Raw genomic sequence first — 27070 nt, 5'->3', positions numbered from 1 at the left:
GAGGCTCTGCCACCACCACAGCAGGGGCCAGAACAGCTGCTGCAGCAGGAGAGCGACAGCAGCAGGGACAGTAGCGTTTCTAACCCACAACGGGACCCGTAACTTACACTCCAACCTGGCGAGGCCGTGGGGAGAGGAAGACGTGGGGGTGAGAGAACGCGTTCGTCACGTCCAGGTGAGATGTGTTTGTGGCCATTAATTTATCAAAGTATTGGAGCAAATTGTGTTTTTTTGGGGCCCTGAATTCATGACAGTGAGCAAACAGTTTTAGAGACGGAGCTCATTGCCTCAACTCAGGTGCAGCTCGTGTTCCCCGTGGTTCTGCTGAGCCCTGTGGAGAACCTGCATCACAGCTGACATGATGACATGTAGAGAACCAGTTCCTCCTCGTTATCTTCCCGGTGTAAAACCAGACGGGTCCAACCATCTTGTGTCTGCGAGGGTTTGACTCTGAGTCAGCAGTGACAGCAGGATGGCATGAAAAATTGATATCTGGGTGATTTCCCTTGATTCATCAGAAGATATTACAGTGATTGAGCTCAGCTGAGTGACACGAGCCGGTGTAACTGTCAGCCGCGTCCCGGGTGAAGCCGGTCACCGCCATCATGTTAATATTTAATGTCACGTAACATGTTGGAGCCTCACCAGCAGCTGTGAGTGAGAGCGGAGCCGACCTCAGCGTCACTCAGCAGCCTTGAACGCTCCGTCAAAGCAACGTTTCTGAGCTCTCAAAGAATTCCAACATGCTGACTGCGGAGGCTGTGAGTGAACACGCTACCTCGCCACTGGAATGAAGCGGCTCCCGTTTCATGAATGAGGTTTTCGAGTAAGTTTCATTTTATATTTGTTTATGATTTTTTCAGTTCTTTCAATCTGTTATGCATGAAGCAAAAGGAAGAGGCGGTCCTCACCCTGCCATGACGATGAAGAAATCCAGCCGGTTCCAGGTGTCGCCAAGGTAACACCGCTGACCGAAGATGCCGAGGGCAACCATCTTTATAACCATCTCCAGAGCGAAGAACATGTAGATGAAGGCATCAAAGGCCTGACGCAAAGGAGACACAGAGACAAGGAGTGTTGTTTTTTTTTCTGTACATCACATGAGCGCCACAACATCAGGCTGCTGGGACGCATTTCAGAGACGCACATCTGCAGGAGAAGAGCGTTCCACATAGTTTGTGTTCTGATGAAGGTCCTGCAGACTGAAACTGCGATTAATGAAGTGGAGCAGATGGACCAAAGTGTGTGGAACTCGCTTCTCCCAGTTTGGACACTGATGATTCCAGCAGCTCAGCAAGGACCGAGCTGCCGGGAGCAGCGGGTCTCCTGCAGGGACAGACACCTCCAAAACTCAGCAGCTACAGGTGGAAGCGGCTGCAGGAGCCCTCTTGCTTCCCACTTCTGTTCTCTCTCTGAAGCTAAACTAGCAGACGTCTCTCCTGGAGGACATACTGGAGTTGCAAAATATCTATTTAGTAATTCACCAACGCAAAATAACAGTTTCCTGACCTGAGGGTCAAGTTTGCTCGGGGAACTAAATAAAGACGTACGCCAAGACTGAAATGTTTGATGTTGCTGAATTCTGTGGCTGATCTGTTGTAGTTTAATAAAATACAGCTCAAACTGGCAGTCTGAGAGGGAAGCAGCTTCCTTCTCACAGGGGCGTCCACACTGTGATGGGAAGTTGGGAGTAGACACAGACGGTTATTCCAGACTGCATGAAAGTATGTTCAGGACTACGAATCGGTGATAACATTCCAATCCTGGAACTTTGCTGCTGATCTCCTCCATCCTGTTCCTGCTCCGAAGCCTCATCCCTGCCCTCCAGACCACCAGAGTCCACTTCACTATCCCCTTGCTTGTCTTTCAAAGTTGATCAAATGTAACAAACACTTTACTTTTTAAGGAGTTTTTGCACAACAAACAGGTTACAGTAGCAGGGGCGGATCCATCTCTTCAGGGATACAATAGATATTGAGGATCAGCAGGTAGCGAGCCGTCTAGTAACTGAGGGGTCGCTGGTTTGATCCCCACTTCCCCCGGTGACTATGTCCAAGTGTCCTTGAGCAAGATACTGAACCCCTAATTGCTCTTGATGGCGCTGTGATGGACTGGTGACCCATCCAGGGTGAACCCCGCCTCTCACCCTATGTCAGCTGGGATAGGCTCCACCCCCCCGCGATCCATACTTTCATCTGTGCTCCTCGCCACTCAGCCCACCTTCACCCTCTCACCCCGCTCCTCCTTCGTTGCTGTGCTGCTTTTCCCTATCAAGGCTCTATTTCTATCTTCTCCCCTTTACCCCCCCCCCCCCACCTCCCCCTCTCTCCAGTGGAGCCGTTGGCCCCAAATGATAGAGTAATGGAAAATAATTTGTTTGCGCAGTAATCAGAGATAAACCCACATCAACATCCCTCACCACACTCACTGCTTTAATCAAGCATCTAATTAAAAGAAGGGAGGGAAAAAAATCCAAATAAATCAAAGATCTCAGCTTGCTAATGCATGTTATTGCTGCTGCGAGCAGAAAGCCCAGATTAGCTGCTGTTCTTTTTGGTGTATACACGGGGATTAGAGATGAATGGACACGCTTGGCTTTGCCTGTAATTTGATTTGCAGAAGGACTGACGGCAACATGATCTGAATCGCAACCGCTGATGTGGATCTTTGTGTTGTTCCGAGCTGACGGCTGAGAGGAGGCCCCCAACCCAGCACTCCTGCAGCCACGACCGGCCTATGAATGTGAGCGACCCAGCAGAGTTTCAACCTTGGCCTTTGTCAAACCAGAAAGATGGACGAGGTGCCACTCTCTGTAAAGTTCGCTGACCGAAAGGTGATGAAAACTCCAGCAAATGTCAGAAGTCCTGGACTGACATTTCTCCATTCACAACTTATTTTTTGTCTGTCATTCTTCCTGTCTTTTGTGTTCCTAGGCTTTCTTTCTTTTCTCTCCTCCATCATGTTGGTTACTGCGACTCTAATCTACCCCATTATTCTCTGATGTTTTTCTTTTAACTTTTAACGGACTGAGTCTGGTTTGTCTCGTGAACTTGCGATGACGGTGGTGGCTGATCGGGAAGTACAGTGAGCTGCAATCATGATTTGTGGGGCAAAGAATTCTGTCATGAGCTATAAAACCCTTGATGGCGTCTTTAATTCCTGAAAAGGTTTCTAGTTTTGCAGAAATCTAACAGGAGGGTTTTTCATATTCCTGACATCCTGGTGCTTGTTGCTGTCAGAACTGAAAAGAAAACCCGAGCAAAGCTCCATCTCACACGGAGAACTTTTCTCTAAACGCTGGAAGCCACTCGGCTCCGAGGTTTTAAACATCTCACTGATTCACAATCAAAGGAAAGACTGCTGCAACACCATGGAGCACAAGTGCCTCGGTCTCGGTGGACTTCTGGCTGAACTGAAGGTTTGCTTTGATTTGGTTGTTTAAGCTGGTATTTGCACGCACGGGGTTCTAGTTCTGGACCCTCTTATGTTCTGCTCCTGGTCACAGCATCGCTGCAGGGGCATCACATGCAAATTCGCTGTTTGGTATCAAAGATGTTTCAACACAGGAGTCTTCAGAGCGAAATGGAGCCTCCCAACTACTGTCAGCTAACGTCCTCCAGGAGAACCATCTGGGTCTAAAATGATAAAACTTGATATCAAAATAGATCTGGACTTAAGTTATCAAACACATTTTAACCACAAGCTTCCAGAGGTCATCACATTTGTTACTGCTTGTGCAGCACCATTGAAACAGTGGTATTGAGCAACGGATTTTCTGAGCGGAGTGTATTGATTGTGGCGCTGTAGCCCACTAAATCCATGCTCGTATTGAATGGGCTCTATAGATACTTGGAGGAGAAATTCTATTAGGTCCAACTCACCAGCCGCTTCCCCCAGGGAGCCGAATCAATCTGCTGTATGTGTTGGCTGTTGTATGATGAGTGTGGTGCCTCGTGAGTGTTCGTGAGAGGATGTGAAAAACAGGACGCCGGGGTGATTCAACAAGCCATTCACACCAACAGACTGGAGACATACGTGCACACACTCGTGCACGGGTGTTACACCCACTCAGGCCGCCTTTGACATAAGTCAGGAGGGATTCTGACAGGGAAAGCTGCCGAGGAGCTTGCTGCACCATAAAGAGCACATGCTAGCAGTGAGTCATGGCGAGGAGTTGCAGACCCCAGCATGGGTGAGAGCGAGCTCAGGGGGGGAGCAAGATGGAGGCAGAGGGTGTACATGCATTCGAATTAGTGACTTCTGTGTGTGTCACCATGCTCTTTGTCAAGGAATGTGAGGGAGCATTTAAATGTCAATGTATTTAGAAAAAGGTTCTGGGTTCTGATACAGGAAACATCCCTGGTCAGTTTCATTAAAGGAAACCAGACGAAAGTGGAGGTGGGTTAGGTGGTTTAGATGCTCAGCAGTCAGGGGTCAAAGATCAGTCAGTAAAAATCAGGAGGAAAAGTTTCGGTCTGTAAATGAGTCCAGTTGTTTGGACAGAACCAAACACACTCTTCTGTGAGGCGATCCAGCTTCTAGAAAATAGAGGCTTTACTTTTACTTCTGCGCGTAAGCTCGTTATAGCAGGAACTCTTCTCAGGGTCCTGAAAGGTCAGTGAAAATGTTCAATAACACTGGTGGTGGATGTAAACACGTGTAGAACATGCAAACTACACGGAGAGAACCTGCAGAAACCATCATGATTAAAGTGCACGTGAGTGTGTTTACCTGTAAAATTTGGCATCGGTCTGAGGAGCAGTCGATGTTCTCGCAGGGTTGGTACATTCCCAGGGTCACGCAGTTCAACAAGATGACCATCATACTCACACGCTCGAACCAGGTAGAAGCAGAGGAGGTTAAAGAAAACACACGAGTCACAAGAGAAGACAGCCTGAGAGGAGAAGCAGTGGGTTGTCAGTCAGCAACACCGAGGAGAGCTGAAGCTCTGCACAGACCAGGATGTGATGTGGGCCCTGACAGCTGAGGACTTCCTCCTCCTACTGCAGCCAGGAAGAAGGTTCCTGTTTGCCTGGCTAGTTTGTCCCTGGCCTGAACAGTGGTCCCATTCATTTCAAGCACTGCAAGCAAACTGTGTGAAACGTTGTCCTGACATACGAGTGATGCGGCGGCGTGATGAGAACATTCTCTCTGCACTTCTTCCACCTACCGTCGGCTCATGCGCTGCAGGTTCTACCCAGTCGATGCAGCGCTTGGCCCAGCGTGCGAAGGCACGGGCCGTCGCAGGAGTCAGTTTTCACGTGTGTGCCGTCCCGATCCTGCAACATCGCTCTTGTGCTGCTTCTCCTAACCAGAGAAATTCTCCAGCAAATCTCCAGCTCAGGGATGAGGCCCAGGTCCTCAGGCCTGGATCAGTGTGAGCACTGGCCAGCGGCGGGGTGGGCGAGAGGACAAGGTACCCCAAAACCTGAGCTGACCATTACCTTAAGAAGGCATTAAATCAGAAGAAGCCCGCAGGGATGTTTTACCTCACTATATAAAAGTTTTTCAGCCCCTAAAATACTTTTACCAAAAGCTTTTCTGTCTCAAGGTTTGTAGGCTGTAAAAAGTAAAAGTTTTAAGAGGCCTCTCAGCTCTTCTTGCGTTCTTACCAGTGTCCTGAAATGCCCACATACATTAAGGAAATCAAATCAATCAAACTAAACAAACTCAACTCTAATGGAGTCTCGGCATGTTTCAGATTCAAATTCCACGGCCGCCTGCTCCAAGAAGTCCTTGAAGGAGGCGCTCAGTGCCTGCTTCTCTGAAGGTTCGAATGCAGAGAATCCTGTTTCACTCTCTTTACTCAAAATGACAAGAAAAGTGCAGCAACAACAAATGTCAAACAATATCTGTGGTGATGCCAAATGTTTTGAGAGTACCGCAGCGAGAACAACACTTGTTTTGAGGAGCGGTTAACAGAGCGAGCAGAACACGCAAAACCAAGCTGTAAGCCAGAGACAGAAACAAAGCAGCTGAGTGTGACGGAGTGATTCAATATGCATTTTCTGCGTGTTGAGGGAGTGAGCAAACTGCTCGGCTAACAAGCACATGAAGGAGGATGTGCTGTCCAAGCCCAGGAGGTCCAAGCCCTCGCTGAAGCCACACGGCGCAGGATGCTGAAGACTTCCCCCGGCAGACCAAACACAGCCTGCAGGATGGGAGCCGCTTCAGCAGGACAGACGACGGCAGGAGGGAAGGGAAACCTGTTCTACTCGGAGTTTGCAGGTTGGAACAAAAAAAGCAATGCCTGAAAAGATTAGATTTCCAACGTGTTTTTCATCGCCCTGCCTGAACCTTCCCACAAAGAGATGGCCGACTGTAGGAATCACAGCGTGGCTAAAGATAGGCCGTGAGTGGGCGAAGCACATGCTTCCACATAAACACAGACGCATGCACTCATCACCAGGCAAACACAGGTAGACGTGTGCAGACCTTCCCACGCGTGAGCGCCGCCCACGCATCATGTTTCACATTAAATCAAATATGAAATCAATGCGTGTCAGCTGAATGGAAATCATTTACAGTGGAAGCATCGCAAGAGGGGATGTTTAATACATTCAAGTCCTGCAGGCCGGAAGCTCTGAAGTTAAGAGACAAGATCTGTCATCTGATCGCGCCTCATCCTTTCCCACCGACCCCCACAGCACCGCTGGGCTGGCTGCTATAGAACCTGTCATCCAGGTCACACTGCTGGTTCATGGATTACACACTGAGCAGCACATGCTTGTGTAATGTTGGCCAGCGGGTGGCGCTGCACAGTGGCTGTTTTCAAACCTGAGAGTGAACCAGTCCGAGTGTTCTCGCTAGCAGTTCGCTTGTTCTCATGTTCCAAATCAGGTTTGCAGCAGGAACGGAAAACACGTGATTGAGTCTTTTGAACGGTGATGACATCTCAGCGTGTCCTCCTCCCCGTGAGGCGATACTCGCCGGTGATGACACAACGGCCCGTTTGGCAAACAGGACCAAGGTTCTGTAAATCTAAGATGTCACAGGTTGGCTGGGAGTGACGCTCTCCCAGAAGTCCTCCCACCCACAGCAGAGAGTTCCTGAACACACGAGCTGTGTCAGTCGCTGCCAATCTCAACCACGGTCATTTTAGTTTTAAAAGTGGAGCTGCAGCCACAACAAACGGCACCATAACGATGCATGAATACGCAAATGATGACGCGTAAGTTCTATTGTCCGGATGAGGCAAACCGATGGTTCATCTGTTGCTCAGAAGTCAGCAGCGGAATGAGATCTCTTCAGTTGAGTTAATTATTATTAATAATTATAATGTCCCATTCGTGGCTTAAACTGCATAATCAGTTACCGTAGAAATGGGACGGCACAGCGTAGTTGAGCTCTGATGTCACCGGCTCATTTATTGTGATTTTTTTTTGCTGCAACCAATTATCAGACTGCAGCGTGTCGTCTCTCCAGAGGCCTGCAGCCATTTTCAACCCTTAACTCTTAATGCTTTGCTCTCTGGATGAGTCTGACTGGATTCTCGTCTGAAAACAGAAACGCTTCAGATTCTACATATAAATAAGCACACGGTACATGTGTGTGATTCCACAGAACATGGAGGTCGTTACAGTTTGGAGTTTTACTTCACTGCCTACTTTGCTAATGTTTGTAAGAAAACGCATTAAAACGAAGAGCAATTGTTCATCCGTACGAGCCGTTCCAGCTGGTCTGGATCCACGGGCAGGCCTTCATGCTGTCACACACACTTTTGCCGCTTCAGCTGTTTTGCCTCGCTGCCTCTTCCTAACGAGGACAAATATATCCTCCTCAGGTGTCACTGAACTTGAGGTGAGGCCCTCTAGGCAGCGCCTGTGAACACACCTCCTACAAAGCGCTGCCTTTCCCAGCAAACACACACTTTCATGAGCAGCACGGCGAGATAAACCTGCAGGTCAGCACTTTTTTATTTCCCCTGTCCACGTAGCGATGCCAGCCGCTGGGCTAATGCCGGGAGGAATATCTCAGGTTACTTCCACTGCCAGATGCCTTCTATAGAAACTAAGTTGCCAGAGTGCTCAGTTTCACATCGTGTGTGCGCCACTGCAACAATGCACAAGTGTCTCTGTCCTCTTCTAAATACAACGGGTCAATTAGTGTAGTCGTGCAGGAGGAAGCACGGCGCATCACCACTGGGTGGAGAACAAGGCGCGAATTCCAACCACGGAGCTCCATCACAGCCAGAGCTCCCAAAACACGAAGGCAAGCTCGTTTCATAAAACTGTGTCACCTCCCGTTTCATTCCCAGGGACTCGCCGAGGCGGTGCCACCTTTATGAGAGCAAGCTCCTCAGAAGAGCATCGGCCGATGAGTGACGCTCATAGGGACCTGCACAAATAATCGTGCTAAAGTTTTCATAAGAAATGAAACGACTGTGCAGCCGATGAGCAGCGTTTCGACGGCTGGAGGCGGCTCGTATGACTGCGGAATATCATTGTGAACCTTTCTGTGTCAGTAAGTTCTTCTTCTAATCCGCTTCCAACCCACCCAGCGGCTTCCGGAATTGCAGTCTTGACACAAACAATAAAATATGACAGTAAATAATCAAATGTCAAGGAAAGAAAAATCTCCATACCTGCTTCCGAAAGCTCAGAATCGATTTTAAGATTAATTAAAACTGTCTGGCCATCGATCACATTAACTTTTGTAGTAATTACATAGCAAACAGAGGCAAACCCTTATGAGATGATGAAGTAATTCATTCATCTCAGTTTGGCCTGACAAAGGTGCAGCGGATCAGACGCTCACACTGGAGTTGGTGGAGACAAACCCAAGATGTCAAAAGGCCAAATCAAACTTTGGAGAGGCGACCCAAATGATTTGGATGAGCTGAAAGCACCGGCGAACCGGAGAGAGCTGGGAGGCTGAAAGTGAGCGTCAGCGGGGGCTAAATGATTCCTCGCTGCATGGCGTCACTCGCCGTCAACCTTCCTCTGTCTCTCTGCTCGTCTCTCACTGGCTTCCCCGTCGCAGCTTTTTTTCGTTTAAAAAAAAAAAAGAGACGTGGGGACGGACTCTGATTTCCATGGTAACCATCCATGTATCAAATGTGCAGTCAGAAAGATTCCCAGCATGCCTTTCTGTGTAAATGCTTCTCATATGAAACACACACACCCGCAGAGAAACCTGGGAATCTCTGAACAGAAAACTGCAGCTGACTCGAACGGCAGAAATCCAAGATCAACAAACGGATGGTTCAGTATTGAGAGGGGAATTCTTTCTTGAACAGTTTTTTTTGGGGACTAAAAATATCCAGAAGCAGTGACCCTGCAAGGTTTGGCTGATTGTGTTCACAGGACAACTCCCTTTTCTGTTAAACTGTTGAGCAAACTTGAAGCAAACTCGATGCGTCGCAAAAGAAGGCGCGAAGCGTCAGGAGCGTTCCAGTCACCCGGTTGAAGGCGAGTGAAACAGGCTCAAGATTCACGGTTTGTCACAATTCCACGACAGTTTTGTTGAAATAAGCTTTGGAGCAGAACCATGCTAGGCTACCCTTTCACTACCACTCATCGTGCTAAGCTAACTAGCATCCATTCCTCTGCTGCTGTCAGCACATTTGCTGCACTGGCATTTAGTCTCTAGTCGCTTTTTTCTCTGTTCTCCTCTTTTATGTTGATCTCATTTTCCCATCCATCTTGACTCTCACACTCCATCAATCAATCATCAGTCTCTTCATCCTTCTACCCCCCCCCCCCCCCCCCATCAATATATAATGTTCACTGAGCCCGGCAGCGTTTTCTTCTTTCCTAGAATTTTCCATCTGGGGTTCTTCGATCCAGTATCGCTGACTGGATAAAGGGAGGATGAAGTGGAGGAGTGTGTGTGTGTGTGTGTGTGTGTGTGTGTGCGCGTGTGCGTGTTGGACAGCAGCAAATGTCATGGGATATCACACAGTAATGCTTCACAGCATCTCATGTCAGCTCCTTCTTTCCCTAAGCTGTCAGGTCAGAGGAGTGGACACACACACAAACACACACACACACACACACACACACACACACACAGGTAAAGGTTATGGGAATAATTGTTGCAACAAGGGGAACCACCGAACCTATTATTTGTTCTATGAATCTCATCATTATGCATCATCCTGACACCTTTTGTTCTTTCCAATCGTCTCGTCTTTGCTCATAATTGGACTGAAGCTGATGTCTGGTTAAAGGCGGGACATGAAGCATTTAGCCAGGATTCATGACATGAACTTCTCAGCATTTGTATAATTAGTAATGTCAAGTCTAAGAGCAGTGCTGACAGGATAGACAGCTGCTACCGGGTCACGCTAGCGCTGCAGTCTCCGTCTCACGGGTCACTGTGAGAGCCGTGAGTTCGAAACTTTGATCTGAATGCAGCACAGCACAGGATAATCCGGGTTACTTTTGTATCCGCAAAATGACACGACTTTCTGGATGGTTAAAACGATCATCAGTGTTCATCCAGGTGCATCTCTTCCACGTGACACAGCGAGAACGAGACAAACGTTTGGCCCCTGACTTTCTGCTCAGGCGCCAACTCAAGCTGCAGCAGTTGCGGGGTCCTCATGCCTGCACACGCTCTCACCCTTCACTCACTCCTCCCGATGCTGCATCGTGTCGCGCTCCATCGAAAACGATTAAGAAGACCTGCTGGCCCCTGATTAAACCCCCCCAAAACAAAGCAGTGGGCAGGAGTCCTTGATACTAAAGTTTTTATGAGGCAGAAACGTTCAAGAATGACGAACTCAGGCCTCTCCTCAAATATCTGACTCCTGTCTTGTGATGCGTCTCCCACGCCCCTGCGTCCACAGGATTCCTTAAGACAAGCTCTGCCCTGTTGCTGTGGCAACCAGCCCTGACAGAAATATTTGGAGCCCTGTGTTGTGTGCGTGTGTGTGCGTGTGTGCTGCGGTTGGGTCTGTCCACTATAATCCACACTTTGGCCGATGAAATCATCAGTGCTCTCATTGCCTCCCGTACTAGACGCTGACCACTTCCTCTGACTCACCTCTGCTGTGAAACCGCTTCAGTGAGGGAGCGCGATTGAAACGTCCCCCAGCCCAAAACCCCCGCGCACAGACACACCAGAGGAAGGGTCATGGTTGGGGCCACGTTATCAGAACACTGGGATTTCATTTAGCAGTCCATCACCTGCTGGAAATAGACTGAGAGAGATAAACTGCAGCAACAGGGTGAGCTGAAGGGATGGAATGGGACAGATAGAGACCTGCTAGCAGCAGCAGTGAGGCGGCGTCTCAGCAGACGCAGGAGATCAAAGGAATGGAAGGAGCGGGAAATACGTTGGCGAGAGAACCGAGCTGCTTTTACACCTGGTAACGTGTGCAAGGAAAGGGACGGTTCACAAGCTGAGAGGGGAGATGCATTTGTATGCACGTCAGTAAGGTAATAAAACACTTTTGGCCTCTTTCTATGCAAATATACTGAATTGCAAACAAAGTCAACTTCCCAAGCACCAGTGCAAACAGCCACATGCCATTAGCATGCATGCAGTTAGCATCTTTGCGGGGGGGCTGCTAGTTAGAGCGCAGGCATCATGAGCGTCTACATGAATGATTTATCCGTCCAGTGGAGGGGCAGCAGATCAGGAGGTGGGCTTGGAACTCCCTGGTAAAACATCTCATGCATCCCGGCCACTTCCTCCGTCAGCGGCGTGAGAGCTGCTGAAGTCTTGTTTTGAGCATGGAGTCAAACACGATGAGTTATACTACACGGAGAGGAGACGCGCAGAACCAAAGAGGGAGAGGATGTCAATTTTCCAGACTTGTACCCGTCAGGGCAGGTGTTGTTTGGTTGTGTCACGCACATCACCGCCTGATGAGGATCACGTGTTTCGGAAGCACACGGATGTTACATGCTGAAGTGAATACGCTGATGCCCTGAGCCCGTTAAGATAAACCTTTTCAGAGCATCCTGCACTCCTCTCAACACTGCCCCCTAGTGGCTCAAATAGCATGCAGAAGCTGAGGTTGCGCGTATGGGCCACATCCGCCCTCTCGTGTTTGCAGGCTAATATCGTGAGCGCAACGGCTTTTGTGAATGGGACGAGTCTTCCAGAGAGAAGCCTGATATTTGACAGGAGAAGCTGCACGCACGGTCCTCCCTGAAATCATCCGTTTTGCTTTTTTGTTGTTTTCTCTCTCTCTTTCTCTGCGATGTAGTACGGCGGTAATATGATGCAGACTTTAAGTGTGTAGGTTTCCTCTGCTGCCCACGACCACTGTCACACTCTATTTCCATCCTCCAGCTTGTGTAACTGAAAGCAAACACTGACGGAACAAACTGACCACCAATTACACAATACAACCAGGAAAACAACCTCAAACTGAAGTACTTTAGCTGCAGAACATGCAGCTCCCCAGAACACAGGAAACATGAGCACGGGTGGGTTTTTCTTCTCTGTGGGTTTAGTTTTCACACTCTGCTTCTTTTCATCCTCCTTTTCTTTCCCTGCATGCCAGTCAGCTCATCTAAGACAAACATTCAGCCTGAAAAGTTGTGAACAAAACACATAGCACTTTTTTTTTCGAGGTAGCATACAGTTGAAAGGTGCACGAGGACCGCGTGCTGTCCAAAAGACTTGGGAGTTTGGTTCGGTAGAATGACTTAAGTAGAGCCGCCTCTTCCACGGAAGTCACGTGATCACCAGCACGCGTCTGTTTGTTAGCACTACTTAAGACCTGAGTCTGCCGGGTTTCACAGGCGACGCCGTCTCCCGGCCTTCTGAAGGGAACGGTGACCAATTTCAAACACTAAAAAAAACCTTAAATATAATAAAACCGTGAAATACTTCCACCTGTGCGAAGGAACCGCCAGCCCAAGCATCTCTTCAGTGAACACACATTTTTTATGTTGTTTTTATCCACAGTGCATCAAAAATAACGGAGCCCGCCTGTTTCCAAAAACCAAGAGTGGAGAAGTACAAATAGAAGTGTTAAAATACAAGAAGTACAAAGTCAAAGAAAAAGTCAGCTGAAGTGCAGAGACCTGAACTGAGAACGAAGATCTGACTTCACTTTTGGAAGTTGGGAAGAACACTTCTGAGATGTGGACGTTGATTGTGTGGCCTCAGGCGCAGGCGTGTGGATGCGCTCCTCCTTGTCGGCTCTGTTTGTGTTTCTTGGCCTCTCGAACCTCTAAATCAACTTTTGTGATTAAAATCATGAAATTTACAAAGAAGCTCCAATTAGGGAAGTAGCCCAAGACTGCAGTTTTTCTTCTTCCTGCTCTCACTCCCTTCTTCATCCTTTAGCTCCTCTTTTCTAACCTTTTCTGTCGTTCTTATTCGGTTTCCGCCGGCACCTACGTCCTCACCAGCTCTCTCTGCACCTTGTTACCATCAGGTATGTCAATTAGTCCTGCATCGGCCTGTGTGCTTTTGAATCATTTTGCATCATTATTTCCTGGTTGAGACATAACAAGGTTACACATAAATATTCATGTTGTTAACGAGGGGAACAAAGTGTGGTCTGCAGGGACCGCTATCGTTTTCAGCGGGATCGAGAGGCTCCCTAAATTGAGACGCTAATTTTGGTTCACAGAGGAAAGATAAACAAACACGCTCATGTGCACGCACACACACACACGCACACACACACATTAACACATGCCAGTCACAGTTCCCAAGATAACACCATGCAGATAGCAATCATTGGAGGCGAGTGTTAATGACACACTAATGACTGTCATTTGCCAAACTTGGGTGAACGGCTTCATTTGAGGCTCCTCTTCTGACTTCTAGAAGTTTCTTTGTTAGTTTCCTCCGAAACAAATTAACATTGGGTTCCAAAATTTGAGGCTTGGAGCCAGAAAACAAAACGCTTGTCGGTCTTCACTGAACAAATCAGGATCAATGAGCGATCCGATTGTTTCCATCAGCCAGAGCTCGTGACCGTAGACGGCCGGGATGGAAACGCGCCGATGCTGCGCCGCATCCATCCACGCATCCAGAGGTTTTCACTCTTCCCCCAACTGGCTGCGACTTCTACATCAGTTCTCTGATCTGATTGGTGGAATTCAGCCTGTGATAGACGGAGGATTCATCCAATCATCTGATGAGTATTTCTTGAAAGTGCTGCTGTTTCTACGGTCTGGATGGTTGTGTGTCACGAGCCGGCAGGCGTGTCAGGTCACACGGCCGTTCCGTCACAACTTGCACTGTTTGCTTCTGGCTTGTTTTTGTGCTGTTGTTGTTTTTCACAATCCAAGTCTGCACAAAATGTGTCACACACAGTAAAAGTGTTTCTGGTGAGTGTCAGTTACCAGAAAAAGGTCAGTTTTGGTTCACTGAATGTTGCCAGACACACAGTTATAAATAACCCACGCGCTGGACTGAGGGAAATCAGCAGCAGCAACATGGGGCTGGACCACCTGCCTCAACACATCTCCATGGCGACCAACATGGCTGTGAAGCGTGGGGAGGAGAGAGTGAGGTACAAAGGTTTTGGGGGCGTGAGGAAGAGAAGGTAAAGGGGAAAACAACAGAGGTGATAGCAGTGACGCTAATCGCTCACACATGCACAGGCACACACACGCACACACACACGCACACACACACACGCGCACACACACACGCGCAACAACCCGCTGTGCTAATTACTGGTTCTGCAGTGCTCTGAAGGCTTATGCTCACCTTGCATCACCCCGTTCAACAAAGGTGTGTGCACCGTGGAACCGTCTCTCTCTGCGGGAACCAGCGTGTTACTCCAGCGCCTGCAGGCTCAGTGGGCGGTGCCAACCTGACAATGATATGAATTGGCAGCTACCAGCAGGAAGACGGCACAGCAACTTTTGACATCAGCAACTCAGGGCTGTCTGTCGCAGCAGGGCGCACGCATCCATGTTCCAGCACCGAGGAAGGAGCTGGCAGTGAAACCAGGGGTCAACAACGTTGTGACCTCCGTCTCACCTGTCCCACTCTGGCACTGCTCACTTTTATGGCACGACACCAGAAACTACACTTTGTACGGCCGAATATCCGAAGCTTTCAGAGTTTGATCTGATGTCAGAGTGTGAAAAAACACCAGAACTGCCAGCAGGGCCATGAATGGAAAATGTAGGTTAATGGAGGACTGGTTCAATTCGATGAACGCCAGAAACAGGTGGCGTGCATCATCTCTCCCCGGCGCCTCGGGCTGGCTCACCAACTGAATTTGAATTTCAATTCATAAGGGCTTTATTGGCCTGTGCAACAATGTTTACACTGCCAGAGCAAGTGTGAAAAAATCTCCATAAAAGTTCAAGATAAAATCCCACAGAGAATTTTGTAAAAAAAAGAAAAGAAAAGAAATAAAAAGTTATTAAAAATACGGGGAAACATAAACTTTCACCTCTTTGTCTTCTGTGGTAATTAAATCATAACCCCCCCCCCCCCACCCCACCCCCCCCACACACACACACACCTGGTTCAACCATCTAAAGGCAGGAAATGACATGTTTGTACATCGCTGGTCATGATAAAGAAGTTCCAAACCGACTTCCACAGAGGTTAGAATCAGCAGCCTGGCTGGTTAAACCTTGCTCCTAATTAGTTGAAGGCTGATGAGACAAACAGCTCCACTCCGACCAACCGAGACAACGATGCAAAAATAAAGAATTCCTTCATAGCTCAGCCCCTTAATGAGCTCACTGATCTAATATGTGTTCTCCATAGCCACCACTCTAAAACCCTGCTGCTGCTGGGAAGCGCTAACTGGACCCGACGGTCCCCTTACTGAGGACGGGAGTCAACTCAAGACCCAGGATGCTTGTGTCAAGGATCCCACCCCTGTTCCAGACCCCCCTCCACCACCACCACCACCCCCGGGTGCTATAATACTCAATTAAGTCAGTTATAATCAAAGAAAAAGGTCACATGGTAAAAAGAAAAGAAAGATGGCGTCACTGCAACGGTAAAACCACAAAATGTGCAGTAAAATATGCAGTAAATCAGCAGGTTGCAGAGAGGCGGCCAGACTCGTTCAGCACCTTTCAACCCAGCAGCAACAGTTTGGGAGGAATCACATGACGGCGTGACGTGTAAGAGGAAGCCGCGTTCGCTGTCTAGACTCAGGCTGGTGGAGTGGAAGGCTCAATGTTCCATGCAGACAAATCCCACAGGAAGACAGCAACACCGTCCACCTGCCACTGTAAATAACCGCTGACGTCAGCATTGCATTATTGATCGGCTCATCGAAAAAACCAGCCACAATATCACAGCTGCTGTTCAACAACTGGGCATCACCACGGAGGACTGCAGAGCCGCCAGAGGCCGGCGACGTGAAAAACACAGACTCATGAAATGGCGATGAGGCGGGTTGAGCGTTAGCGGACCTGTTCTGGTGGGGCTCCACCCCGCCCAGAGGCATGGAGGGGTCACAGGTGGGACGCCATTACGCACCACCTGACCTACACAGCAATAGAGAGCTGAACTAGAACCTGCTGATTAAGCATTGCTTAAGTTCGTGCTGAATAAGAAATAGAAATATTTAGAATTAGGAATAAATTTATAGAATAAAATTATATAATATAAAACTAAATTAGCCACAGGATTTTGAAGAAGGGGCTGCACGGTGGAGCAGTGGTCATCACTGTGGCCTCACAGCAAGAAGGTTCCAGGTTCGAGTCTCGGCTCGGGCGTGGGATCTTTCTGGGTGAGTCTCCATGTTCTCCCTGTTCCTGTGTGGGTTCTCTCTGGTACTCCAGCTTCCTCCACAGTCCAAAGACATCAATTTGGGGATGAGGCTGATTGATACTCTAAATTGACCGTAGGTGTGAATGTGAGTGTGAATGGTTGTTCGTCTCTGTATGTTGGCCCTGTGATGGACTGGCGACCTGTCCAGGGTGAACCCCGCCTCTCGCCTGTTGCCACTGGGATAGGCTCCACCCCCCGCGACCCTTAATGTGTAGGAATAAGAGGAAGATGACGATGGATGGATTTTGAAGAAGAAGAGGCAGAAAATGTCCCTCCGAAAATTCATGAGAATGGCAGAAACACGCAGGACTGAGAGGCGAGCCCCGCATTTCCAGGCTAGTGCCAGTATCTGGTACTAGTATCTGGTACTAGTATCTGGTACTAGTATCTGGTGCTGATGTCCAGCCAGTAGAATGCAAAAAAAAAAAAAGCTTTGTCTTTTGTTTCCAGATTCTGAGTCGATTTTCCTGTCTTGTGTGACAGCAAATTAAAGCCGTTTACCTCTGGGACTCACCAGTTCTTACTCTCGTCACTGAACTGGTTCTGATTTAGCATTTCAAGCAGCAGTTCTAACTGTAGTTCAGTTATACAGAGTTTGATAATCAATCATTTTGACAGATATCCTATATATATATGAAAACCTAACTCCTACACAGCGTCCTACTCCAGCCACTGTGACCTTCACTCTTAATCACAACCGCTGGGTGATCTCTGCAAGAATCAGACGGCGGCGACCCCAACGAGTGACCTCCCACCCAGAGGAAGCTGGAACGGAGCTGCTCTGAAAGGAGTCATCTGAGGTGAGTCGGCTATCTGATTAAGGTGTTGGAGGAGTTCCAGGCACGTCCGGGAAGCAGGAGGAGGCCCAGAGAGTACAGCACCGGACCTGCTTCATTAGGCTAATTATCTCTTTAGTTTGCAAAGCGAAAACATCACTGTGTTCACAGAGCTTCAAAAAACAAGGAGCTCAATTTATGTCTTCTGCACGCAGATGGAAACTGTCCAACCCCGTGGAACGACGGCGCCAGGCGCTGACGGCGCCTTCACCAGCCTGCCCAGGAAGACAAACTCTCTCCATGTCAGCCTTCGTGTTTGCAGCCACTTGTCATTTAATCAAAGTCTTCAGATGAAAGCGCTTATCAGTTTCAGACACATTGTCGTTACTTCTATCCCTCTTTTTAGTTGATGGAAGTGTGTGTTCGTGTCTCAAGTCAAAGTGTGTGTTCGTGTCTCAAGTCAAAGTGTGTGTTCGTGTCTCAAGTCAAAGTGTGTGTTCGTGTCTCAAGTCAAAGTGTGTGTGGGCTGCTCAACATCTTTTTACGAAAGCCGTTTTTGTGAGTACAGGAAAGAAAAAATACACGTCTCAGGTGAAGTGAACACGAGCAAATACATGCTCAGTTACCATGAAGGTTTACCGTGGAACGTTCTGAACGCACTTTGACCGTCCGATACTGCACGTTGGCCCCGCCTTGACCCCAACGAGCAAAACACGTCATTATGTCACTTTTTAATATTGGAGATGAAATTTTAGCTCATCAACGTCTCGTCTTTGTCCCGGAACAAACATTCACTTTGTCATCACGGATTCCATTCAGACTGAATGGAATAAAAGGGTTTGGTCTGAGCAGCCCCCCCCCCCCCCCCAACACACACACACACACACACACACACACACACACACACACACTCCCCATCTGTGTCACCTGACTGTCAACATTTGGCAGAAGAAAATTCAAAGAGAGGCCGAGGGAGATGAGGAGGAGGAGGAGGAGGAGGAGGAGGAGGGGAAAACAATGGAGGGTGAAAGAATGAGAGAGAGAAAAAGAGAAGAGAGAAATAAAAGATGAACCCAACCTGCTTATCAGAGGAGAAATGTCTGCTGCAGATGTAAAATTGGTGTTTTGTGGCGTCTATGGCTTTTTTCTGCCTGTTGCATCACAGCTTTCCCTCTCAACTACAGAGATTCAATCATTTGACCCTAAAATCCTGCAATTAAGAGTTGAAGAACGTCTGCGTTTTACTTTACACGGAGAACAAACTGAACTCTCAACTGGGGTTAGAATACAGAAAGTGTTTCCTTCTTAAAATGGCGGACTGGCGGAACATGGGTTTCTCTCTGTCTCTCTCTCGACGCAGCATCCGCAGGCTCCTCCCTCCAAGAACGGCCGCCGCCTCCGCGTCGTTTTAGATGTTTATTCATTTTTAAATGTTTTTGATAAACAACAGGGCAAAGGCAAGTCATCTTCTGCTTTTCTATTTTGTTTTTTTCTTGTCGTGGCCACGGCAGAAGCTGCTGAAGTCAAGGCTCCAGTGGACGCTGAAGATTCTACCAAGTTCTCAGAAAACCCTCAGGTTTTCAGAGGTTATTTACGGGTCTGAGAACGACACGGTGGTTTCACGCGGGCGCCGCTTCAGGAGCAGGTTCAGTGTCATACTGTTGAGCTTCATTCATGGTGAAAGTGAAAGCGGCAGTAATAGAGGAAGAATGTGATACGACGCAGAACAATGGCTGGAAGATTGAATCAAAGAACGGAGAGACTCCAGATGGAGGACTTGCGAGAGAAGAGGACAGGATCGGTTCCTGAATGGAGCATTTCCACCACTTTGGCAGGTTGGTACAGTGACATTAGCATAGTGATTAACCATCACATTAGCATAATGATTAATAGCGGCATTAGCATAAGCAGTGTGTCTGGGAGAGCAGAGGGGATGGGAACACAGCGAGAGAGCGAGGGGAAGAGGGAGGAGAGATGAAAGTGGAGACGGCGGTAACACTAATTATGAGGAGAAAACAAAAGTGGTGAAGACAGAATGTGTATGTTCAGCACTGCCCCCCATCTCTTCATCACCGGGTCTACGTCCTCCGCGCAGCATGTCCAGCTAGGAGACAGGAGCGTCCTGAAGGGGGGACACCTGCCTGTTTCAAAACTGGTCTACAAGCTGAGTAGCAATCAATGTTGCAACAGGCAAGACTGAAATTAAAACAACAGTAACTTCGCCTCTTCTGACTGATGAGGTCTCGTCTCCACGGGGCGATCGCTAACAAATTCGCTCTTTCATTCTGAGCAACCCTTCGGGTTCCTCCGGGGTAGAGCGGCTGGAACTTGGAGGGAAATGAAGTGAAAAGACGCGTGACTCCTCCAGGTTCGACCTCCAGCCGGCAGAAGTCACCAGCTGCAGCTGAAATGATGACTCATCACGCAGATCAACGGACGCTCTGGTGGACTCTGCCCCTCCCAGACGGACGAGAGCAGAGACATCTTAGCTGTTCATCAAACTGGCTTCAGAGCAGCAAACGGATACGAATCTAAACGTCGAGTACACGTCAAGCTGCTCTAACCACCCGGGCCGGTCTAGAGCCGTGGCTGGCTCACGCGCTGCTACAGCTAGGTGGACCAGTCCCCCATGGACTGGGACTAAGGGTTTAAGTCAAGTCATTCAGGACAGAAAAACATATTTCCCATTACTGCTTCGACTGCAACCTGTTGGCTCCACTGGGTGTGAAATATTTGTGTGTCTGGGTCGACGTGTGAGTGGAGGCTTGTGTCCAGGGGCACAGGGGGTCTGGTGCCGGTCCAGAGGGAATCAGAGGTTGCCTGACTGTCCCTTTGCTATTAGCTTCAGTTTGGAGCAGAATGACAGCGCCTGCCCTCCCGCTCCGGTTCTCTCAGGTCAGCCTGGACATCGTTCATCTCTCTTTCTGAATCCATCCCTTCTTCCCTGCCTCCCGTGCGGCTCTGATTATTTCCCTCTGTGTGAACGAACTCTGCCGGTGAACACGGCGCTCACAGCAGCATCAGCGGAATCAAAGCTGTTGGTATGGCGACAGCATCCCCCCCCCCCCACACACACACACACAACCCCCCCCCATTGAAGCTGTTTTGCTGTGGAGAGGAGAAACCACAGATTGTGATGTTTCCGCCATCTCATTTCACGTCCTCTGCTACTTCGGGGCTGATTCAGCGTGAGGAACGAACAAGCCAGCAACAAACAAACAAACAGCGGTTTTTCAGGGATGTGAAGCTGCTGGCAGGACTTCAGTCACACCAGAGAACTTCAAGTACTTCTGCTGTGAGCCGTGTTCACCTGCAGCACTCCTGCAGCCCCCTCGCTTCACTAAACCAAGTTTGCTCTTCAACATCCAACGGTAGAGACGACCTCCTTCGGGTGGCGCTGAGCCTCTGCAGGCTGGTTGTAGCTGCTGGAGCTCCAGTGTCTGAGTGGATCCTTCACTCCTGCCTCAGGGGATCCTCCCTGGTAGGGCAGCTGTATTGATTCATGCATTGCTTTAGTCCTCGTCTGTTGGCCAAATTGCCTGATTTGATTATTGTTGATTTACTATCATCCAACTCAACAAAATCTAAAAAAGACTTGTTGATTCTACGTCTGATTTTTGGCTAAAGTGAGTAAAGAAGATGTTAGATTCTTAGACAAAACTCTGCAAAAATATGATGTTTGTTGTGTTTGAGCTTTCATGGCACTAATTGGTGCTTCTAATATTTTTGGCTCAGCGTCATGGATGCACCAAAAACAACAACAACAAAAACTCCATCTCCAAAATGAATGAAAGTTTAGTTTTTCTTTGCTCAAGAGGACAAAACGTCCTTTTCACAGGGACGCATTCGTGGGTGGATGGCCGTCACCCTGGAACGAGCAGCCATTGGCCACGGGAACAAAAACATCAAAGCCTGGATAGAAACTGCAGCGCAACACCCAACAGCCATTTGAAGGAGGTGCAGCGCAGCTCCACTTCCTTTGTCCAATACTCGCGATAGCCAGCGGCGATCCGTTTCCCTCCCCCTGCCTTCGCAAAATCTTTAACCACAATGACGAGGAGAAATGATTTGCTGTCAGAGGAGGAGGGACGCCCTCATCCCAATGATGAGAAAACATTAAAAAAACGCAGTCACTAAAATCTCTTCTTCAACTTGGTCTTTGCAAAACTGTTTCCACTCTGAACTCCCCCGCGTAAATTTTTCCCGGAAGGTTCAGAGAGAGAACATCATCGAGAACGGTTCCTTGAGTGGAGCTCCTTCAAGTTTCAGGAGAGAAGCGTGAGCAGGAACCTGCTGGGAAACACACATCACCCCGTCAGTTACTGGCTGCGGTACCTCAACCCTCGAGTCGCGTACTGGCTGCGGTACTTCAACCCTCGAGTCGTGTACTGGCTGCGGTACTTCAACCCTCGAGTCGTGTACTGGCTGCGGTACTTCAACCCTCGAGTCGCGTACTGGCTGCGGTACTTCAACCCTCGAGTCGCGTACTGGCTGCGGTACTTCAACCCTCGAGTCGCATACTGGCTGCGGTACTTCAACCCTCGAGTCGCGTACTGGCTGCGGTACTTCAACCCTCGAGTCGCGTACTGGCTGCGGTACTTCAACCCTCGAGTCGCGTACTGGCTGCGGTACTTCAACCCTCGAGTCGCGTACTGGCTGCGGTACTTCAACCCTCGAGTCGCGTACTGGATGCGGTACTTCAACCCTCGAGTCGCGTACTGGCTGCGGTACTTCAACCCTCGAGTCGCGTACTGGCTGCAGTACTTCAACCCTCAATCGAGTCTTCTGGGTGACACCACACTGACTCCACCTGTGTGTTGTTGAAGGGGACGAGACTGAGGTTCTGGGACGTGAAGCCTGAGACTGAGACGGGTCAGAGAATCAAGATCAGAGACCAAAGGTGTTCCGTCTCTGACTCAGGAGATCTTCGGTGACAGGGCGGTTCATTTAGCCGCCGATGGGCGATGGCCTCCCAACCCACTGTGTGCATGTCTGTGTTTGGTCTCCTTTTGGTGATAAATGAATGTCAGTCACCCGACGCTGATGCGCTGCCTTCTGAATGGAAATGGGAGACGGCCTGTTGTTTGAGGCAGAACATTTCTGTTAAACCGATTCTTTCTGCCTGTCGCAGTCATGGCTGGGATCAGCTGGGACGTCTGGCGTTACACAGACAAACGCTCAGTGAGAGGCCAGCCCACGACGTGTTCTCTCAGTGCAGCTCCCCAGAACCCAACCTTCACCTGCTGACAGTCCGACTGTCCAGATGCAGCGCTGGCGTCATTGCTCGATTCCCAGAGACGTTTTATTGCCTGGCGTCAATGTTGTTTGAACAGCACACGCACTTGCAGCCGTCTTGCTGCCTCAGGTGTGTTGGATGTAACCACAGGTGAGACATTCACCTGGAGATTTCCCCGCACCGTCAGCGACACCACTGAAAGATCTTAAATAGTCAGCACTGGTACAGGAGGGAAGGGAAGGAATCACCCGGAGAGCTGCTGACACACTCGTGCTGTCCACGGTCACGCTTCTCCTCTAGCACACACACACACTCAGGTTCTGCCTCGCTTCTACGGCGACGGGTCGCAGCAGGTTCTTGATGACTATGCTGTGTGTAATATTCCTCCTTAACTCAACCATTAACCCTCAGACAGCCAGGTAACAATGAGCAGTCCAGCATGTCACATGGCCCAGCTTTTAGACGCAAAGAAAATACACGCAAGCACGCAGGCACGCGCACACACACACACACACTCATTCATTCATATTCAGTGTGACTATTACTGCAAAACAATCTGTTTGCTTGTCAGTGACTCACACATCACCTTACTAAGTGTTGCTCTTAAGAAGCCTGATAAGCAAAGCGTGTTGCTGGGGGCAGCTAATGCACACGCACACACAGACACACACACAGACACACACACAGACACACACAGACACACACACACAGCACAGCTAGCAAATTTATCATTTCTCTTACAGGCATGGCTGAAAGTTGTGCGTCTGCATATACTGGCTTTGATAAAAGACAGAAAAACTATTATAGCCTGCAGATGAAAGGCTGATAATTCTTCAAGGAGGAGAGAGGGGTTTTTCAAGGTAACTTGTTTAAACTCTGAGGGTGTAGCAGCTGGCTTTGGATCGCCTGCTGATCCATGAGCTCACAGGCAAAACGCTGCAAAACTTGCTCAGGTTAAGCAAATAATTTTAGTTCCACGGCACTAAATTAATTAATCTAGATTATTTTGACAGTAATACACAGGGGAATGGAGTGGAAATCTACTGGTAAACTGTGAGTTTCACCCTTAGTTCAAGCTAAGAAGTTGTCATCTTTGTTTCTTAAAAGGGGGCAGACACCCTAAATTTCTGGGTGTGTGCTGCCCCCTGTTGTTTTGGAATCCAAAATATGAAGTTGGGCCCTGAAGGAATAAATTTAGAGACTCGCTTAGCCAGAGTGAAGGGGAGGAAACACACAGTTTTCTAACATCCCCCCCTAACTCAAAGTTTCCATGACACTAAAATACAAGTGCTGTGATTGACAGGTCACGTCCTGGAACGACTCTGTCTCCGGGTGACTTGGTGTCTCCCAACACGAAACTCTTGGCTCTGACACGAGTGGTAAGCAAAGCGGCAGTTTCAGCAGGTGTGACACTGGAGGTACAGGTGAGGAAGTGTGGTTCATCTGAGCCGCTCCCAGAAAGACTGACGGCACTCGGCAGCCGCGACGCTGCTCTGACTGGGTGGGAGGTCAGTGAACATGCAGCTCTGCATACACATCAAAAGGATATGGACTGGAGACCATACGGATGCACCAGCTGCGGGGACAGGTTGTCTGCTTGAGGCAGAAGAAGACCACGGGAACCAGATCAGGGTAGGGCACGACTAACACGCTGGTGTTATCGCTGCAGTCGTCGTCGTCGTCCGCTTCCACGTCCTCTTCCTCGAGCCTCTCTTCCTCAATAATCCTCTCCTCTCCTGTTTCCTCCTCAGGACATGGGAGGTGGTACTGGGAGGGCCTGCAGGGGGAGGAGGTAATGATGATGTCATCACTGTCGCCCCTGGCTATGGCCGGTGTTACCCTGGAGATATCTGCTGCCGACTGTGTCGTTGCCGATGATGTTGCAACGCCGGGGCCCTCCTCCTCCTCGCTCGTCATGGCAACGCGGCGGTCTGGAGAGAGCAAGGAGACACAAAGACAGAACATTTTTAATTTACCAACGACTTTACTGAGCTGAAATGGGTGCACACACCAGCAGGCTGACAGTTACAGAAACACTCAGAGGAGGCGACGGAGGGAATTTCCTGAATCTGTTACCCCCTCAACACAACTAAAACACAACCGACAGCTCCTCAAAGACTTTCAAAGATGTAATCACTGTTAAACCAGAGCCGCAGGCTGAGCAGGAGGAGAGCAGCGAGGGGAGGCTGGGGAACGTGCTAAAAGCCCCGGACAAAGGGAACCAACATGTAAAGAAAAGAAGGTTCAGCGTGAGAAGTTAAGTGCTGGGAGCGATCGATTCTGTGTAGCTGGGGACAGAAAAGACGGAGCCAGACTCCTGATACCCGTGAGTGGCACCTGCCCATGGATTTCCAATGTTTGAGCAAAAGCTGAAGTCCAATGCTTCTGGAGGTCTCCTGCATAGACGGCAACTTGAGCTCCAGTGCTGCTCCGGCTTCTTTCTTTCTTTTTTTTTTCCTTACAAGGAATGAGAGGGAAGAATTACACACAATGGCTCGTATTCTTCATCTTCTATCAAGTGTCACTCCTGTTTTACCGACATGCAGCTTTGCCAAACATTCGTTTCACCTGGAAGAAAGCCGCCTTAACACATCAACACGTCTGAACGAGTCGCAACAAGACTCGCCGCTTTGACAAACGCAGACAGGCAGCATCACATACGTGGTACAATTTAATCTTCCAAGGTTGAACGATTTTCTCATCCAGTTGATATTTTGCTCCAATTTGAGAGTCAAGTGATTGAAAAACACCCCTGAAGTCAAAGAAGCAGTCGGGTCAGCTGAGCTCAAACAGCTGCAGTTAGAGGTTGCCATGGTGATGCTAACTGCTTAGTTTCCACTGACTTCGACCAGCGGTGAGTCTTCTCTCACGTACGAAGCGCTGCGTAAATGGCGGTGTGGATATTTTCGGATGCCCGACACAGAGATGTCACGCCATCTTCCTCCACCTCTAATTCTACGCAGGAGACGATGCTGAAACGCGAGTGAGGAAGAACAAAGTTCCCGGTCCCCCAAATTCGACGTGTCACTCCACGGTCAGTCGGAGATTCATGGAGCCAAAAGTGAGATTCTTTGGGCTTAAGAAGTCCTGACAAAGAAATTCAGAGGAGTGAAGAGTTGAACTGATTTGTGAAAAAAAACCAAAAAAACGTTCTTGAACTCGACGCACACAGAGCGCTTCACCTTTCCGTCGGCACAGACTTCCACTCTGCTTGTGTAGCGAAGGGTTTTGACAGCGGGACTTCAGTTCTGACGCGTTGGCAACAAAGAGGAACCCTGTAATTTCTGTTCCTTGATTGGAAACAGCAGATCGTCGGCATGGCAGAGGAGGAAGTGCAGCATCAACTCTGCATGCTCGAGTTTACACGTACACGTTAATAACAGTGAGAGGAAAGCAGGCTAATTAGACGGGAGATAAAGAAGAAACAAATAACAAAGCACTGCAGTGAGCTTTTGTTGCCTGGAAAAAGGAGTTGAAGAAATTTCAGCATCTGGCAGCCTAATCATCGGTTCATTGGTGAGATAACATAAAATTTTATGGAACCCTGCAGGGAAATTAGATTGTTGTAGAAGCAGACTAATAGGATCCCTGCAAGGAAAGAAAAATCTACACAACCAGAGCAAAGACGCTGAGGGGCTGTTGAGCAAATATTAAGATTCATAAGCAGATTTCAACTCCTGTGTGTTCATGAGACCAAATGTTGCTGAGAGTTCAAACAAGAAAAGACTGGTTTCAAAAACCCGTCACGTCAGTGGTCATCCTGATCCGTCTTGTGTCATTGCCTTAAAGGTTCACCACAGGATACAAGAACAAGCCAAGAAAAGCCCCCCCACAGCACTGCAACGCCCCTCTGTTCAGGCCCAGCCAGGTCCCGCCTCTCCCACCACTCTCGCCCCGTCAACACCTTCACTGTCAAACCGCGAATTGTGAAAAAGCAGCAGCAGAGCCCAGCAGTCAAAGGGACGGCCCAGACCGGCGAGGCACTTTTGGCCGTCATCCCTGACATTTTGAGAGGAGTCCCTCTACAACTGCCGTTTACCGTCGGTTTTTTTTACTGAAACCATGGAAAGTGGAGAGGAAGGAGATGAAGCTCAAGTTTCACACAGCTGCCAATCTGAAGGAGCTTGACTTTACTTTACTGGGGTCAAAGAGTCAAACCCGCGCTAGCTCACCTGCTGGTGCTCGCCGCCCTGACAGAGCGAGAAGCTTAGGCGGAAGTTGTGACCGCTGCCTTCTGTTGAAACCCACCGGTGCGCTAGCTGTCTCATTCTAGCCTCCCCTCCCTATGTGAGAGTGCTTTGGAATAGCATGGAAGTCCATGTACTACAAGTCACGACCAAGTCTTCACTCGCGCTTCCATTAGGTCAGAGTCCCTAATTGTTTCATT

At 49.0% G+C, this 27070-nt stretch overlaps 2 protein-coding genes across 3 annotated transcripts in view; both read right to left on the bottom strand.

Annotated features, from left to right (window-relative positions):
- LOC147258006 (voltage-dependent T-type calcium channel subunit alpha-1I-like) overlaps positions 1 to 4838 on the bottom strand; it is a 117970-nt gene extending 113132 nt beyond the window's left edge. The window contains exons 1-2 of the mRNA XM_086212310.1: positions 4732 to 4838; positions 912 to 1045 (exon numbers count right to left, since the gene is read on the bottom strand). Of these exons, the coding sequence (XP_086068436.1) occupies positions 912 to 1045; positions 4732 to 4824 (227 nt within the window). The 5' untranslated portion in view covers positions 4825 to 4838. The remainder of the gene's footprint in view (positions 1 to 911; positions 1046 to 4731) is intronic.
- An 18789-nt stretch (positions 4839 to 23627) lies between these two features.
- LOC147258004 (uncharacterized) overlaps positions 23628 to 27070 on the bottom strand; it is a 57539-nt gene continuing 54096 nt past the window's right edge. The window contains exon 2 of one of the 2 annotated variants that reach the window (XM_086212312.1): positions 23628 to 24614. In XM_086212312.1, coding sequence (XP_086068438.1) covers positions 24193 to 24600 — 408 coding nt within the window. In that variant the 5' untranslated portion in view covers positions 24601 to 24614 and the 3' untranslated portion in view covers positions 23628 to 24192. The remainder of the gene's footprint in view (positions 24615 to 27070) is intronic. The other variant, XR_015117659.1, reaches the window with a different exon arrangement.

This window comes from Aulostomus chinensis, chromosome 8 (assembly GCF_037954235.1).
Source record: "Aulostomus chinensis isolate RoL2024-O1b breed Wild chromosome 8, RoL_Achi_v1.0, whole genome shotgun sequence".
NCBI lineage: Eukaryota > Metazoa > Chordata > Actinopteri > Syngnathiformes > Aulostomidae > Aulostomus > Aulostomus chinensis.
Note: the sequence above shows the minus strand (reverse complement) of the source record. Positions and strands in the feature narration are given on the sequence as shown.